This window comes from Antedon mediterranea, chromosome 8 (genome assembly GCF_964355755.1).
Source record: "Antedon mediterranea chromosome 8, ecAntMedi1.1, whole genome shotgun sequence".
Taxonomy (NCBI): domain Eukaryota; kingdom Metazoa; phylum Echinodermata; class Crinoidea; order Comatulida; family Antedonidae; genus Antedon; species Antedon mediterranea.
The window spans coordinates 8,522,946-8,538,004 of NC_092677.1; the positions used below are offsets into that span (position 1 = coordinate 8,522,946).

General features: G+C 33.8%; 1 protein-coding gene and 2 non-coding genes across 4 annotated transcripts; 1 reads left to right on the forward strand and 2 right to left on the reverse strand.

Annotated features, from left to right (window-relative positions):
* Positions 1-876: 876 nt before the first annotated feature.
* On the reverse strand, positions 877-948 carry Trnac-gca (transfer RNA cysteine (anticodon GCA)). The gene has a single exon. It is a non-coding gene; the product is annotated as a tRNA-Cys (tRNA).
* Positions 949-2,209: 1,261 nt separating this feature from the next.
* Trnac-gca (transfer RNA cysteine (anticodon GCA)) lies at positions 2,210-2,282 on the reverse strand. The gene has a single exon. It is a non-coding gene; the product is annotated as a tRNA-Cys (tRNA).
* A 1,120-nt stretch (positions 2,283-3,402) lies between these two features.
* On the forward strand, positions 3,403-9,271 carry LOC140056487 (radial spoke head 1 homolog). Of its 2 annotated transcripts, XM_072101870.1 has the most exons (8): positions 3,403-3,542; positions 4,161-4,274; positions 4,494-4,599; positions 4,822-5,048; positions 5,505-5,576; positions 5,872-6,034; positions 6,530-6,607; positions 8,956-9,271. In XM_072101870.1, exons 1-8 carry the CDS (start codon positions 3,489-3,491, stop codon positions 9,087-9,089), a joined length of 948 nt encoding a protein of 315 aa, XP_071957971.1. In that variant the 5' UTR covers positions 3,403-3,488; the 3' UTR covers positions 9,090-9,271. The 2 variants fall into 2 exon arrangements, with proteins under 2 accessions (XP_071957971.1, XP_071957972.1); XM_072101871.1 differs by lacking the exon at positions 6,530-6,607.
* Positions 9,272-15,059: the final 5,788 nt, after the last annotated feature.

The following is a 15,059-nucleotide window of genomic DNA, read 5'->3' on the forward strand; positions in this document are numbered from 1 at the left end:
ATTCGTAACGTTGAGTTACAGCGGTGGTATCGTTAGGGTGGATATAAAACCAAAACATTAATAAATACAAAGAACATGAATAATTTGTACAAGATTTTCATTAACTATAGTCATAACGGTAAGAAATTTAGATTTTGTAATGCGGGTAGGTGAAGAACCTGACATGTACAATATCCAGGTCTTCGAAAATGTGCTACAACTCGTAAACAAATGCAGGTGTGTTTCAGGTGGTATCTTGGTGTATAGGAGTTTACTAAATGTAAGTGTGCTGTAAATGGCATTTTGGAGTGTGCGAGCGTGAAACGCACTCTCACGCCTCAAAACAAGACCTGAATCTCATGTGAACCGGATTACCAATCCGCCGACTGATTCTGCATGCAAATCGCCATAATATAAAACTTTTAATATTAACAACAAAACAAATAAATAAAAACCAATGTTCGCAACTGCTTTTAGACTGATTCTTGATCTAAATCGTTCTTTGTCCCCAACAATACGAAAAATCAATATGAATAAAATTAAACTTTGAGTAAGATTCAAATCGTAATAAAGTTATTCCATTCCGTAGAAACATTGAAATAATAATAATTTAACAGATAAAATAAACGTGTAAATAAAAAAAAATGTGTTGTCGATGGGCTTTGTTTTAATTTCTCCTCCATTTTACCCCTTTCAATTATTGTTTTGGTAATGATTTTTTTCCGATGGAATTTTTGGTCAAAACTACATTGAAATGTTATGCCTATTCCACAAAACGTTTTTTTTAAACAATTTTTTTTTTCATAATTTTTATGTAACATTAATTGCTAATAGCATATTTATACAACAGAATTATAACATTGCCTTAATTACATCAAAAAGGTACACAAAATAATGAGGGGACACCCGGATTTGAACCAGGGACCTCTCGATCTGCAGTCGAATGCTCTACCACTGAGCTATATCCCCTTCTTAATTTATGTAAGCAGATATGTCCTTACAGTGCTACGTTTCCATGATTATCAATAATACAAGATGCTTTACGGTATTATTGTTGTGGGTTTTAAAGTTCCGTATGGTTTCATTCACCAAGATCACTGATGCGTGTCGAATATAGTAAGTGTCAGTGAATGTTTTCAACTTATAGCAATGGCTTTTTGAATTGATTGGTTTTTTAAATATATTTATAGACGTTTTTCTCAAAAAAAAATTAATTATACGTTGTTTTCTTCCCAATTAAATTTGGTGTATGACAACAAATTAATAATAATGAAATGACCTTACTCCTTTTCTGGGTGATTTTATATTAGACATTAACAACTTCTAGAAAATTATTTTGTGTAATTTGGTTAAATTAATAACTGGTTTGAATACGAAATTTTCACATTGCACACGTTGAGTAAGGCATAGAGATATTATCTATAACGAGTAAAGTAATATTCAAGCTGTTAGCCACATGTTGGGTTCATGATACTCATCAGATTAATATAATTTCCAAATGAAATGAGCAGAAGCATTCTGTTTTTAAGGCAGGCTATGCATATACTTATTGAATTAGGAATCTTTCTTTTATTTACCCAAAATCATAAAAATATTATTATACATAAATAAAATACTAAATATACATGGAAGGGTTAAACAATAATAACAAGTTCAGCAGCTAAACATTAGAAAATGCATAATTAGATGAAAATATATATAAGGGCAACTTTTGTAATATTAATAAACATAAATAAACTGTTTCTCACTGCTAACTTTCTCTCAAATAAACACGTCATTATCCCAAAATTGTTTCTTTTTTCTTTAAGAAACACAACAATAATAGGCCTACCTTAAAATATTCTATCATTCAGTTTTACATTTAAATGAGGTCAATTAAATAACCTTAAAATTCAGTCCAGGGAAGAATGAAACATGGAGGTACCTCCATGAATGAAATTCTACTCTTTCATTGACTGAGTTTGGTGTTATTATAATTACAAACAAAATACATACAAGGGAGCAAATGCAATTATATTTTAAGATAAATGATTTAAAAATGTTTGGGAAGAAGTCATCGTCTATGTACAAGCGGCCCATTCAATCTGATACTGATTCCATAGTAATACAAAATGGAAATACATTTGAAACTGGCATGAAATATAAAAAATAGATAATTCAAAAATACATTAAAAGCAATCATAGGGCTAGGCCTACGATTGAATTTCACTAGTAAACTGTAAAAATAATGAAGGGATACCCGGATTCGAACCAGGGACCTCTCGATTTGCAATCGATTGCTCTCACCACTAAGCTATATCCCCTTCCATGAGTTTCTGTCTTTTTCCATTATTTTTAAATTAATAGTGCAACTTTCTGTCATGTTGTGCAATACCATTTAGGCCTCCTCTATGACATGACGTATGACCAAGTGTAGGCCAATGCCCATGCTTTAAAATCAATTGTAAAATAATTTCATTTATATTTTTAATTAATCTGATGATTATTACTGGTTTTTTTTTTTATCTAAAATGATTTATGTGATCATTATGTACTTGTTTTATGAAGTTATGAAGTTTGTCTTTGAATGTTATTATGATATTTTGTGTTTGCTGCCATCAACGGTATATTTCAGAGATCAGTAAAATTTAGTGAGGTCAAGCTTTATACAAGTTTTGTAAAGATGTATTGTCCCCTGAAAAAATAATTCCTAAACAAATTTGGTTGAATATTCCATTTTAATCTAACATAATAGATCCACTTTGACTAAAAATTGGATCGAAAATAATGTCACTTAGGCCTACCTGAAAAAATGTAATTTAAAGCAAAAAATGGTCAAATGGATTTTTGGTTGAATTTTACCGTATTTTGTCATTTTACAAGTTTTTTTTCTATGTGTATGATGGAAGTGATTGACTTTTTATTAAAACTACAAAATAACCTATTCAAAGTCTGATTTAGTTTAATCTTCATTTTTCATGTTTTTAGGGGAACAATACATCTTTAAGCCTACAGTAATCTTTTGATTGTATCGTACGTAGGTGGTAGTAGTTCCTTTACCATTACACAGAACACATTATTACATAATATATTTACAAACAAATAAGTACTGGATTGTACCATTGCTGTAAAAGCGGTGGCTATGTTCATTTCATTTCATTTCACATTAATTTTATTCAATTAATGAAAACTTAAAACAATGTAAACAATATAAACAAATAAAGTAATTCGAATTTTTTGTAAAACAGGAATGATGTCCGATGCCTTATTCTAAATGAAACAATTCAACATAACGCATGCTAATTCCCATATTTAATTCATAACATACTAAATATCGATGCGTTTCGTACGTATTATTTGAAAATCAATGATTTACCCATTATGTTAATAGACAAGTCCACTACTTTGTTGCTATGGTAATGATTGTAAACCAGCAGCGCCACCGTGTGATGATAAACAACAAATTGGTTTCGTTGAGAAGGATTTCTTTCCAGTATTTTCTTAAGTATTAACACATTTTTATTCGCAAAATGTCAGACCTTGGATCAGATTTTGATGATGAAGATCAGGGGCCATATTTAGGGGTACGTGTTTTACATATTACGTGCATATTATAGGCCTTCTTCGAAGATATCCTACCTAGGCCTAGCCTCTAGTTAGGCCAAAGGCTTTCGTCTATCACACACTCACAGTGAATGACGCGTACGTCGCGACATCGTACATGTTCGATCAAGTGCGTAGTTTAGGCCTAGGCTAGTAGAGTTTGGCCCTACCCCAGCTAGCACCCCGGGCTAGGCCTAGGCCTTGTAGATTTGAGATAGCTAATAGCTAGCTAGCCTATTTATGTGTATGATTTTAATAATAATAATAATAGGCCTCTTCTACAATACACACTGTAATCTGTATTGATTGGCCCATCCATATAAATTGGCCTAGCTAGGTAGTTAGGCCTAGGCTAACTAACTAGTAGGCTTAGCCTAAAGGCTAGAGCGAGGCTACATATTGATATGAAAATAAATCAGAATATAAATATAAAAAGAATATTGATTGTACTTTTTGTAGGCTTAACTACTACTAGTACTAACTTAGTACTAGTTAGGCTAGCCTAGTTAGGCTTACTAGGGGCCTAGGATTCAAGTCATTTTATTTGACCACTTAAAATTTAAATTAATTTCGAAATGTGATTCTTTGTTTATGTTTAGGAATATGAAGGTGAACGTAATGAAAAAGATGAACGACATGGCCATGGCAAAGCTACTCTCCCAAATGAAGATATATATGAAGGTCTTTATGAACATGGCAAACGACATGGTCAGGTAATTATCCTCATATATTATAAACTTAACTGGTTGATTTAAATGCGACAAGTTTCATTGTATATTGTCTAACGGGTATGTGTCTTAATTTAATCTTTGTCTGACACCCAAGTACAGTACTAACTGTTGGACAGAGATGTTACATTCAGGTAAGAGTTGAGGTTTGAAGATAAGCATGTTAAATTCAGATAATTAAATACAGACTGAACATTTTTTCAGGGTGTGTACAAATTCAAAAATGGGGCACGATATACCGGCGAATATAAACACAATAAGAAGCATGGGTCAGGCACATTTATTTATCCAGACGGCTCAAGATATGAAGGTACAGTAACAATTCATTGTCATTACACCATAATAGGGGTGAAGCTGTAGCTTGGTGATTAACATGCTTGCCCTCCAATCCCAAGGTCCAAGGTACTCGCTGTTGGATGTGTATGAAATATAAAAAAAAGCTAGTGCCTTACGACAAATCAAAGAACAATGTAATGTTGATATAATGCATGATACCATTACATTATTTAAAATATATTTCTTTAAATTTTAGGAAATTGGGTTGATGACCAAAGACACGGCTATGGCTTGTACACGTATCCAAATGGTGACATTTATGAAGGGGAATGGCAGAGCCATAAACGACATGGACAGGGCGAGTACACCTACAAAGAAACTGGTTCTAAATACGTAGGCACATGGGTTGAAGGCAAGAGAGATGGAGCAGGAGAATTAAAACATAATAACCACAGATATCAAGGCCTTTGGGTGGATGATCAGGTAAGGTCTACTCCACAAGGGGCATATTTTCTCTGTTTTACCAGGGCGGTAGCCACCAGTAGGGTTGGTATGGTTTTAATCTTGACCACTTTTTTCTCAGGCCCTTCACAACCTTGTGGCCAGCACAGAGATTTTTCTCTTTTCTTGCAATCACTGCACCACTTTATTTTTCATGGCTACGTCACTGATTACATATGATGCCAAAAGTTGTAGTTTGCCGTGTAACAATTAAATTAAGTGTGTGGTCTTCTCCAATGGTATCAGTCTGTGGAGGCTGCATGATATTTTTTTTTTCTTTCTGTGAAAGTGTAATGATTGTCAAGTATTACACATTTCAATTGCAATAGTGTTCTTACTTTAATTAATCTTCCACCCCTTCAATAATCTTTTGTCTATGGTATTTTGTATGAATCTTCTGAACAATACTGTATATCAAATACTTTTTTTTTGTTACAGACACAAGGCAAAGGTAAATATGTTTTTGACATTGGATGTGAACAACACGGGCAGTATGTACCCATTGAACAGGTGAGTGCCATCCCATTCTGGTATCGTTTGTTTACTAGTGCCATCACGTCACATCATTTTTTTATTTGTGTATCAGACAATATGCTGAGATCTGTGTTTTCATATCTAGCGCCCTCATAAATTGTACCTTAGTTGAATGTTGCCTAGTCCATGATTTATTTAGTGCACATTTTTTCTGTGGAAAATGAATTTAGTAAAAAAAAAAGGTGAAAAAACGATAAAAAGAGTCTCCCTATTCCTTTCATAAATATTCATTGTTTATTGTATAATAATATTAAAATAAAATAATAATTAGAATCAAGTTGGTGATAATGAGGAGGAGGATGCACAACCTGTGATGATACCGAAATGGAAGGCAGGTGAAATAACAGCAATAAGTCAACGTAACCCAGCTGCCGAACAGCTGGCAGAACAAAGAAAAGCCCAAGAAAAAGACGAAGATGAGAATGAAGATAATGGTAAGAGGCGTGGTAACAACATTTCCTAAAATTTAGAACTGGCACTATTAGACAGAAAGCTTTCTTTAGCATCATTATCATTGAAATCATTATCTTTTATTGCGTACGTACATCTGTTTCTTTCAATCCTAAACAAAGCTCATTTATTTCGACAAAATTTACGAAGGTGATCCATCCAGATGATCATTAGGGACCATCATGAAAATACAATTTAACATTGATATACAACAATTAAATATTCAAATAAATTGATTACCGAATCGAAGAGAGACTTTGGAGTTACCTACACCGGGATGTACACCATGCAAAATGAAAATGTTGACACCATGAGGTGTGTGTAAACGGCAAGAGTTTTTTCTAGGCAAAGGGGCAAACTAAATAAAGCCATTTGACCATTTATGGCTTGATTTAACACTTTCTTCTCGCTAAATCCAGTATTATTGACAGAAATTTAGATATTCTGTCATTTTTAACATTCTTTTTACACAAATACAGCAGAAAAAGAGGTAGAAAATAATGAAAAAACAGAAGTAGAGCAGGAGACACCAACAATTGATGAAAAATCAGCAGAAGGTAGACATGTGCAGTGTACCCACTAACTTTGTCTTGGTGTCAAATTTTCATTTCATTTTAGCCACAATTACCATATTTATTTGAATACACTCCCTCTCCCACCCACTTCCTTTAAATAAATACCTCCCTGCCACATTCATAATATAATTTGTACTGTATATTACAGTACATTTCAATTTGTAGTAGAATTTATTGATGCATATTTGTTTAACACATATTTTATCTCAATTTAAAAAGTGAACTGATTTATTAAATTTGTTTCAATTTTTCATATCAAGAGGCCCTTTTTTTAGTTTACTCTATGTTAACATTTACACTAAATTAAATGCCTCCCATGAATAAGTTGATGTTTATTTATTATTATTATTATATTTTTTCTTTTTTTTCTTCTTCGGAGATCCCGCCTCGTGAATAAAAATACTGTAAGATGAGGGCGTATCAATTTGATCTCTGGTGCGCGTGCGTACAACTGAAGACTAGTGCTGTTCCGCCGTACCACTCCGAGAATGTTAAAGAGTCGCTATCCAATTCGAGTTCGAACAATACCATGAAAGCCCCAGTGGTCTAATGGTTTAGGACATCTGCATATCAAGCAGGCGGTCCGAGTTCGAGTCTCGGTTGGGGCGACTTTTTCTCATTCTCACAGATTTCCTCATCTTTATCGTTTCAAATTTATTATTATATTATTATCTTTATTTCCTGGCAATAATAGTGAATGAAATTAGGAGACCACAGGGTGTCTATTCAAATAAATACAGTAAATAGTGTTATGGAAGTGTGTGGTGTTGGTTATAATATCATCAAATCTTTTTCCTTAACATTCTTCCATGCTGTTTCCATAACTGACTTGTCATTTAGCACTTATAACAGTTCATGGTATTATGTGACATCTATTAACTTCATTTCATAAAATACCACGTGACTAATTCTTCCATTTTGTATCCAAAACTAATGTTTTATTGTGAATCATGGCTACTGGTTATTATAAAATTCAATTTAGTGACGAAAACAGTAAATATTATGTATGTTGAAAATAAGGAATATGAATAAGCTGTTTTTTTTAAATTTGGCCCTACTTAAATTAATTATAATAATGTTACTAAAATAGGATTATAATTTCACCAAAGTGCCCGGGGCACATCCTCTTTCGTCTGTCTATCTCATCTCTGTATATATTATATAGTACATTAACCCATAGATTTTTGTAATAAGTAGAATATCTTCTGATTTCTGAGGTTGTTGATTGTTTTTTACTTATGAATCTTTCTTAATTATGCTAATGTGTGTGACTCAATGTAGTTCATATTTTGAACCTATTCATTATTTGCGATCTTTAGCATGAGAAGGGTAGGTGAGGCTGGAGGTATGAACTATATGGCCTCTTAAATTTCACCGAAGCAATACAATCTATTTAATTTCAGCTTTTCAATTGTACTATTTTTAAGTCCCCCCCCCCCCACTCCTCCTCTGCAATTTCCAGATCTATCTCGTCTATATAAAGTATAAAGTATATATATATAAATAATATTTAAAGGCAAATATATCATAAATGCAACTATATCACAATCTATTAAATTGTATAACTAACAAAATCTTCTGAAAAAAACCAATAATGTTTTAGTTTATCGTTAATGCGTTGTGTAGTTTTGAAATAAAAATTACAGTAACTGTAGGTAGGTATGATGTAAAAAGGGAATTTGTAACAACACTATTAGTTAATATTGGATAATAAAATTGTCATTATCTACAGTATAATGCTCTATATACACTGACGAAATCATTAAAGCTTTTGTATAATATAATATTCAAAAGGTGCAGAATTTCGAATAAGTAATTGGAAATTGTATAATGATGTTAAAAAGCACCAGATGAGTTCATTGTATTTCTAAAAATAGAACACACTATTTGAGTATTCCTTTAATGATGGGCAACTTGCACATTGTGCAAAGGAAATGTATCACATGGTCTAGTACCAAAAGATGAGCCTACTAGATAGCCAACTCCATTCTTTTATGGTAGGTAGGCCTAAGTAAGGCCTACGGAACTTCATGAAAACCTAACGTGTAGGCCAATACCAATAGTTTTGATATAATAGTATAATTAGACGTCTTTGAACGTTAAACAGACCCCTAACAATTTAATGCTTCAGATTTTTTGAGGATTCAGTGAAAAAAGAAATTACAATTAAAAACCAGACCGAGGCAGAGACAGAATTAGTTAGGACATTTCAACAAAACATAAAACATAACAAAAGTTGTTGCTCATCAGAAAGTTAATTAAAATATTAAATGCAACAACAAAAATTGAAAATGCGCTAAATAAAAACAAAATCTGTTTCTTGTGTTTAGGTATTGAAGCTCAAGGTGAAACCGCTGAAAATAATGGGCAAATGGAAACCGAGGACGCGCAAGAAGGCGGTGACCAGGACGCGCAGGAAGAACCATCGCCGCCGTCTCCAGTCGCAGAAGAAGACGCAGAATGAACGCTCACATATCCACTCGTCTCATCCAAACTTGTTGGAACTCTACCAAACTTTTTTATAAAGAAAATAACAATTTCTGTACATTTCCACTTTATGAGTCATTATTTTATCATCATTTGATGAACAATCTATTTCTTTTATTGTAATCGATTTTATATAATTAAAAATATGTGAGAAAAATACTTTTCACTTAGTTTTAATTCGGAATCTTGTCACCGTGACAAAGAAAAAAATAACAGATTGTAAAACAACAATAAATGTGTCCATGTACTACTACTAGAATGTTTAAACGCATAGGCCTACTCATGTTTCAGGAGCCTGTATCAATTATACAAAATGAATGTTGTGTTCCTCTTCGTTAAAAATTGCCCAGTGGCTTTTTGACCTTGAATCACACGTTTTTCAATGCTGTACCTCCACAATATGATTAATTGGCCAGTATAACATGCAAATTCCGTATTACAACATCTTACGTGTTTCATAAGTGATGTTTTTTATGTGATGACGTCACTGATCTGGTCAAATTTAGATAACAGTACCGAGAATCGACTAATTAAAGCATAGAAATCGCTTTATTCATCCATAAATTTGAAAATTACAGTGTTCTTAGCTTTCTCTTTCAAAAAATATAAAAACAGAATTAAATAAAGACAAAAGAATATAACTAACGAACATATCTTCTATTAAAGCAGCCTGGTTTTTCCTGACATTTTATCTTTTCACACTACTTATTCAGCCAGAACACCAGTAGGCTACAACATTTTCAACGTAAATAAACCAAAATTATAAATCTAAAAAATAAAGTTTACAAAGTCGTGAGAATGTAAATAAAAAATAACAATCTGTTAATAATAATATTGCATTGGCATCACATTCATTTCAGTTCTCCCAAGTTTTAAAAAAAAAAACAGTATTAGGCCTAATGTAAATGTGTAAACTTAATGTAACTTTCCTGGCAGAAATTACAATAGAACACATACGTACTTCAAAATTAAAATTTACTGAATTTAGTGAAAATAACAGTCGATAATTACAATTATTTATTATTATGGTCATCCCATTATATTTCCCTCGTTAAATTATCCCTCTCAAAATCCAATTAACGAATGATATCTAATGCATCTTTTATTGGATTTAATACGTCTAAAGCGACTACAACATTGACTTTGTCTTGGGTTTTTCATGCCATAGTAACCATCAATTTACAATATTAATGTCTCTACATATAATATAATCAATCCCAAATGTACTAATCACATTGTGTTGTTTTTGTTTAGATGCATGTCTAAAGGCCAATTTACACACAGACGAGCTGTAACGGTAATATACAAATTATATAATCTACGTTATTCCTAACGCGGAGCGGATGGGTGGTTTCCGCTCAGGATAGATAATATTCTATACGTGGGACAAGCTACGCGGTTTTCCGCTTAAGCGTGTTTCGCACTAGCAACGCAAGGACGTAATGCAACGCAAGTGAATTGACCAATCACAAGCGATCGCTTATTCGCTTGTGATTTGCTAACTGTCTATAACTTCGCTTGTCATTGGTTAAAACGCTTGCGTTGCGTTTACGTCCTTGCGTTACGTTCTAGTGGGAACCAAGCTTTACCGTTACCGCTCGTCTGTGTAAAGTGGCCTTAACGCTATATTCACACAGACTTGTTTCGTTTTGATCGACGCCGCCGTTGTTAAAACTCGGTTGCCACTTAGGACGCGACACAAGAACGTAAGCGCAACGCAAATTTGACCAATCATGGCGCGATGATAATTTTCGATTGTGATTGGTCAAAACTCACTTGCGCTGAGTGTACGCCTACGCACTTGCTTTGCGTAAGAGTCCGGAAACCAAGCTTTGTAAATCAATTGATGTAACGAATATGTAGCTTAGTTAAGACCACCTTTGACACCCTTTTAAAATAAGCCTATAATGAAAAGCAACAAGAAACTAAAACCAGATCGAACTTGGATTGATTTTCACACATTATTTACAGACAATATCGAAATTCTATAGCCACAGCTAGTATGAGAATGTGGTTTAATTAACAAAAATGATATTGTTCAATTTGTTAATAACGTTTTGATTGCAATCACACTGTCGTCAGAAATATACGATTATGAGCATGCGCAGATTGACTGTCAGCTGCGAAGCGCCTCGTAAACGAGAAGGTCGCACACTCTTTATATCGAAGAAAAAAACTATTAAATAATCTCATCTGCCATTTAGTTTTTACAAATTATGAAGTAGGCCTCTTGTTTGAATATCAGAATGGACACGATTTTTAATTAAAATGATTCCTAAAGCGTGGTTCCCACTAGGACGCAACGCAAGCCTCCACGTAACGCAAACGAGTTGACCAATGACAAGCGACAGTTCGAATCATCGCTTGTGATTGGTCAAATCCCTTATATACGTTTCGTTACGTCAGTGTATTGCGTCTCAAGTGGGAACCACGCATTAGATGCCATGTTTTACAGGTATTTACAATAATAACAATTCCTAATGCACCTGTTTGTTATTTTAAAAGTTTTGAATATTAATTTGTATTATTTTACAAGTTGTATGCTTTCGAATGTATATAATATTTCAGTGTCATTATATTCCGTAATAAATTTGGTTTGTGTATATTCACAAATAATAAGTACCCTTTTATTTGTTTGGTTATAACATACTGTTTACATTAAATATATTAATCAATTACTTATGCCTTGATAATTTGATTAAATTATGCCAATACTAATCATTTTCTTCTCATCGTGTGCAAACATCAATCAATTAAACTGTACGTATCCTTTCTCTATTTTAAACGTATATTGGTTTTTTTTTGTCAGTGCTGTATCTCCACATATTATACTGTACCATATTTACCCAATATCAGGCAAATTCCGTAATACAACATGTGCTGCCTGTCATTGAAGTTATGTCAGGTTATTATACAGTGAAACAAATGAGATGATGTGTTAAATGCAAAATGCTGGTTGTAAATTAATATTATTTTGTGTTTATGTCCATTAAAGAAATTCAACATTTTTGTGAAAGGCATTTTAAAAAATAGAAAATTATTTCGATTATTTATTAGAAGTACCATTACGACCTGAACATTCATTAATTTATGTTATAAAAATCACAATGAAGAAAGACAAGAGACGGTAGCTTATTTACATAAGTAGATCTATAACATCCACCATGTATAAATACAGTTGCGTGTGTTATCAAACGATTTTGTTCTGTTTCAATCAATATTTATTTTATTTGGAATCAAGTCTATTATAGGCCTTAGAATAACCATGAAGGTATTTATGCTTCCATGGAATAACATACCTGTCAAGTAAAATAAACAATTTTTGTGTACCTTATTTTTTATTAAATAAACGCTCGATCGAAAGTGCATAGCAGTGTAAAGTACACATAAGTATCGGTATCAATACAAAATGATGAGCGAACAAAACCACCAAAAGTTCCCACAGGGACGTAGGCCAAGTACAACGCACTTTGTCCAATCACGACGCCGATGAACGGTTCAGATTAAGCGTGGTTCCCATTAGACGCAAGAAGCACAGCACATTATACTATTCCAACTTTTGCTTGTCGTTGGTCAACAACTCGCTTCTCGCTTACGTCCCTTACGAGTCCGCGAGTGTGAACCAAGCTTTACTTTCCGTTGCGCTTACGCTCAATCAATCAATCAATCGTTCGATTTATATAGCGCCATTCCAACATTCATTGCTCATGGCGCTGTAAAAAAATCAGAAAGGGTGAGTTTTGAGTAGTGACTTAAAGTGACTCAATAATGATGTGTGTTTAATGTTCAAGGGTAGGTGCGCTGCGTCCGACTCGTGCTTTACGTCCTTACTCTGCGTCCGACTCGTAATTACGTCCGTACTCTGCGTCCGAGTGTGAACCAATCTTTACTTTCCGTTGCGCTTACGCTGCGTCCAACTCGTGCTGTACGTCCTTACTCTGCGTCCGACTCGTAATTACGTCCGTACTCTGCGTCCGAGTGTGAACCAATCTTTACTTCAGTTGCGCTTACGCTGCGTCCAACTCGTGCTGTACGTCCTTACTCTGCGTCCGACTCGTAATTACGTCCGTACTCTGCGTCCGAGTGTGAACCAATCTTTACTTTCCGTTGCGCTTACGCTGCGTCCAACTCGTGCTGTACGTCCTTACTCTGCGTCCGACTCGTAATTACGTCCGTACTCTGCGTCCGAGTGTGAACCAATCTTTACTTGCCGTTGCGCTTACGTACGTCCGTCCATGTTGCATCCAAGGGAACCAACCTTATGGTTTGTTAACACCGTTGCTATTTGCTATCGTCATTTGATAGAAAATAACATTCGAACCCTCAAGCATAGATGCTTGAAGAAATATAACTCTGTGCAAATATTACAGATTTAATTAAATTCAATAGAACAACGTATTCAATGTACCGTTAACCCTATGTTCTCTTGTTGATATTATTCATTTGATTAACGATAAAAACTAATTATGTTAAACAGTCTAAATTATGAAATGGTTCTTGGTAATAAGTGTGATCGATATTTCATATACAGTTCCAGGCAATATCCGAAAATTGACAATCAGATTTACAGCAGGACTAGTTTCTAATTTCAAATGTCGGAACGTACATGGAAATAATATTAAAATAAGCGCAAAGGCTTTGTTTTTCGATAGGTGGCGTACTTTACATTCGTCACAATCTAAGCTAATTTATAATTCTAATTTAGGTCATCAAAACATACAAATAGTGTCGCGGGCTGATGAATGCGGGTATTTTAAAGGATACGAGTAAAGGCCTCTAGTTATCGATGCTGTTGAACCACTGTTTAACTGAGTAATATAAACGCACTATTATCAGTGTATATATATTTATGTATAACGCTTTGCAATGTTGTTTAACCGCTTGGGGCAGAATGTATTGAGTTTTATTATATTTGCAACAGTCTCACCTTTATTGGTAAAATCGGATACCGATAATCGGACCGATTTAACGGTTGGAGCATTGTATTCTTTGGGAGGAGGATGGGATGGTACGGCTGTTAAGTATTCTGTTGAGATGGCACTGGAACACATAAATGAAAATCCGAATATCCTTCCAAATTATCGTCTTAGAATAGATTGGAGAGACACTCAGGTTTGTTTTCTTGCTTTCTTTTCTATAGAAACAATTAGTAGACCCAGGCCCTACAAAACACATTATAGTGTCTTTAACGTTAAAAATTATGAGGTCGTTCATGCTTCGTAATGTATGTTGTTTTCAGTGCACAGTTGGCGCTACCGTTGGTAGGTTTAGGAACAAACTTAATCTTGGGTAAATAAGTAGGCCTGAACGGTGGTCTATCATCTGTGATGAAATCGTAACGGGTTTTCCGATTTGCTCGGTCATTATGATAATAGAAATGTGACAGTAGGCTTAAGCAACAAACTCGTGTGCTGTTTATTATCTCTAGGCATAATACAGTGGCATTATGAGACCCGGGTGATCGAAGAATGGACAAATTATATAATATAATGCCAGCCATGGCCAATAGCTAGAATGAACTTGTATAAGACGGCGGTTTCGTTACCGTGAGGTTTTCCATTAGAAAGAAATTATGGTTATTCATGCATTATGTGGAAATAACAATTCACAATAAATTTGAGACTTTACATTGCGTGTTATCGTTGCATACAACGATTTATTATTTTTTTTTTATCTTGACGTCATTTGATTGAATTTAAAAAAATATTATTTTATGAAATACAGCATAGGCCTACATGATTATCCTATGGTTCTAGAACGAAAACTGTTCTAATTTCTTTCGTTTTATGTATGTTTAACTATTTATCGTCCATCGTTATCGCCCTAGTGTAATTGTTGGACTTTTCTCGTTCGATATTTATTGAATTTCATAACATGATTACTGCACGATGATCAATTTAAATGTTTATGTTATTGTGTCAATGCATAATTTAATTTACAAATAATG

What these genes read in the sequence shown, in the direction of transcription:
- LOC140056487 (XM_072101870.1), top strand. Translation starts at nt 3,489, where the DNA reads ATGTCAGACCTTGGATCAGATTTTGATGATGAAGATCAGGGGCCATAT. An exon ending in AGACGGCTCAAGATATGAAG is followed by an intron (nt 4,600 to 4,821) that starts GTACAGTAACAA and finishes TTTAAATTTTAG; the next exon opens with GAAATTGGGTTGATGACCAA. An exon ending in GCCTTTGGGTGGATGATCAG is followed by an intron (nt 5,049 to 5,504) that starts GTAAGGTCTACT and finishes TTTTTGTTACAG; the next exon opens with ACACAAGGCAAAGGTAAATA.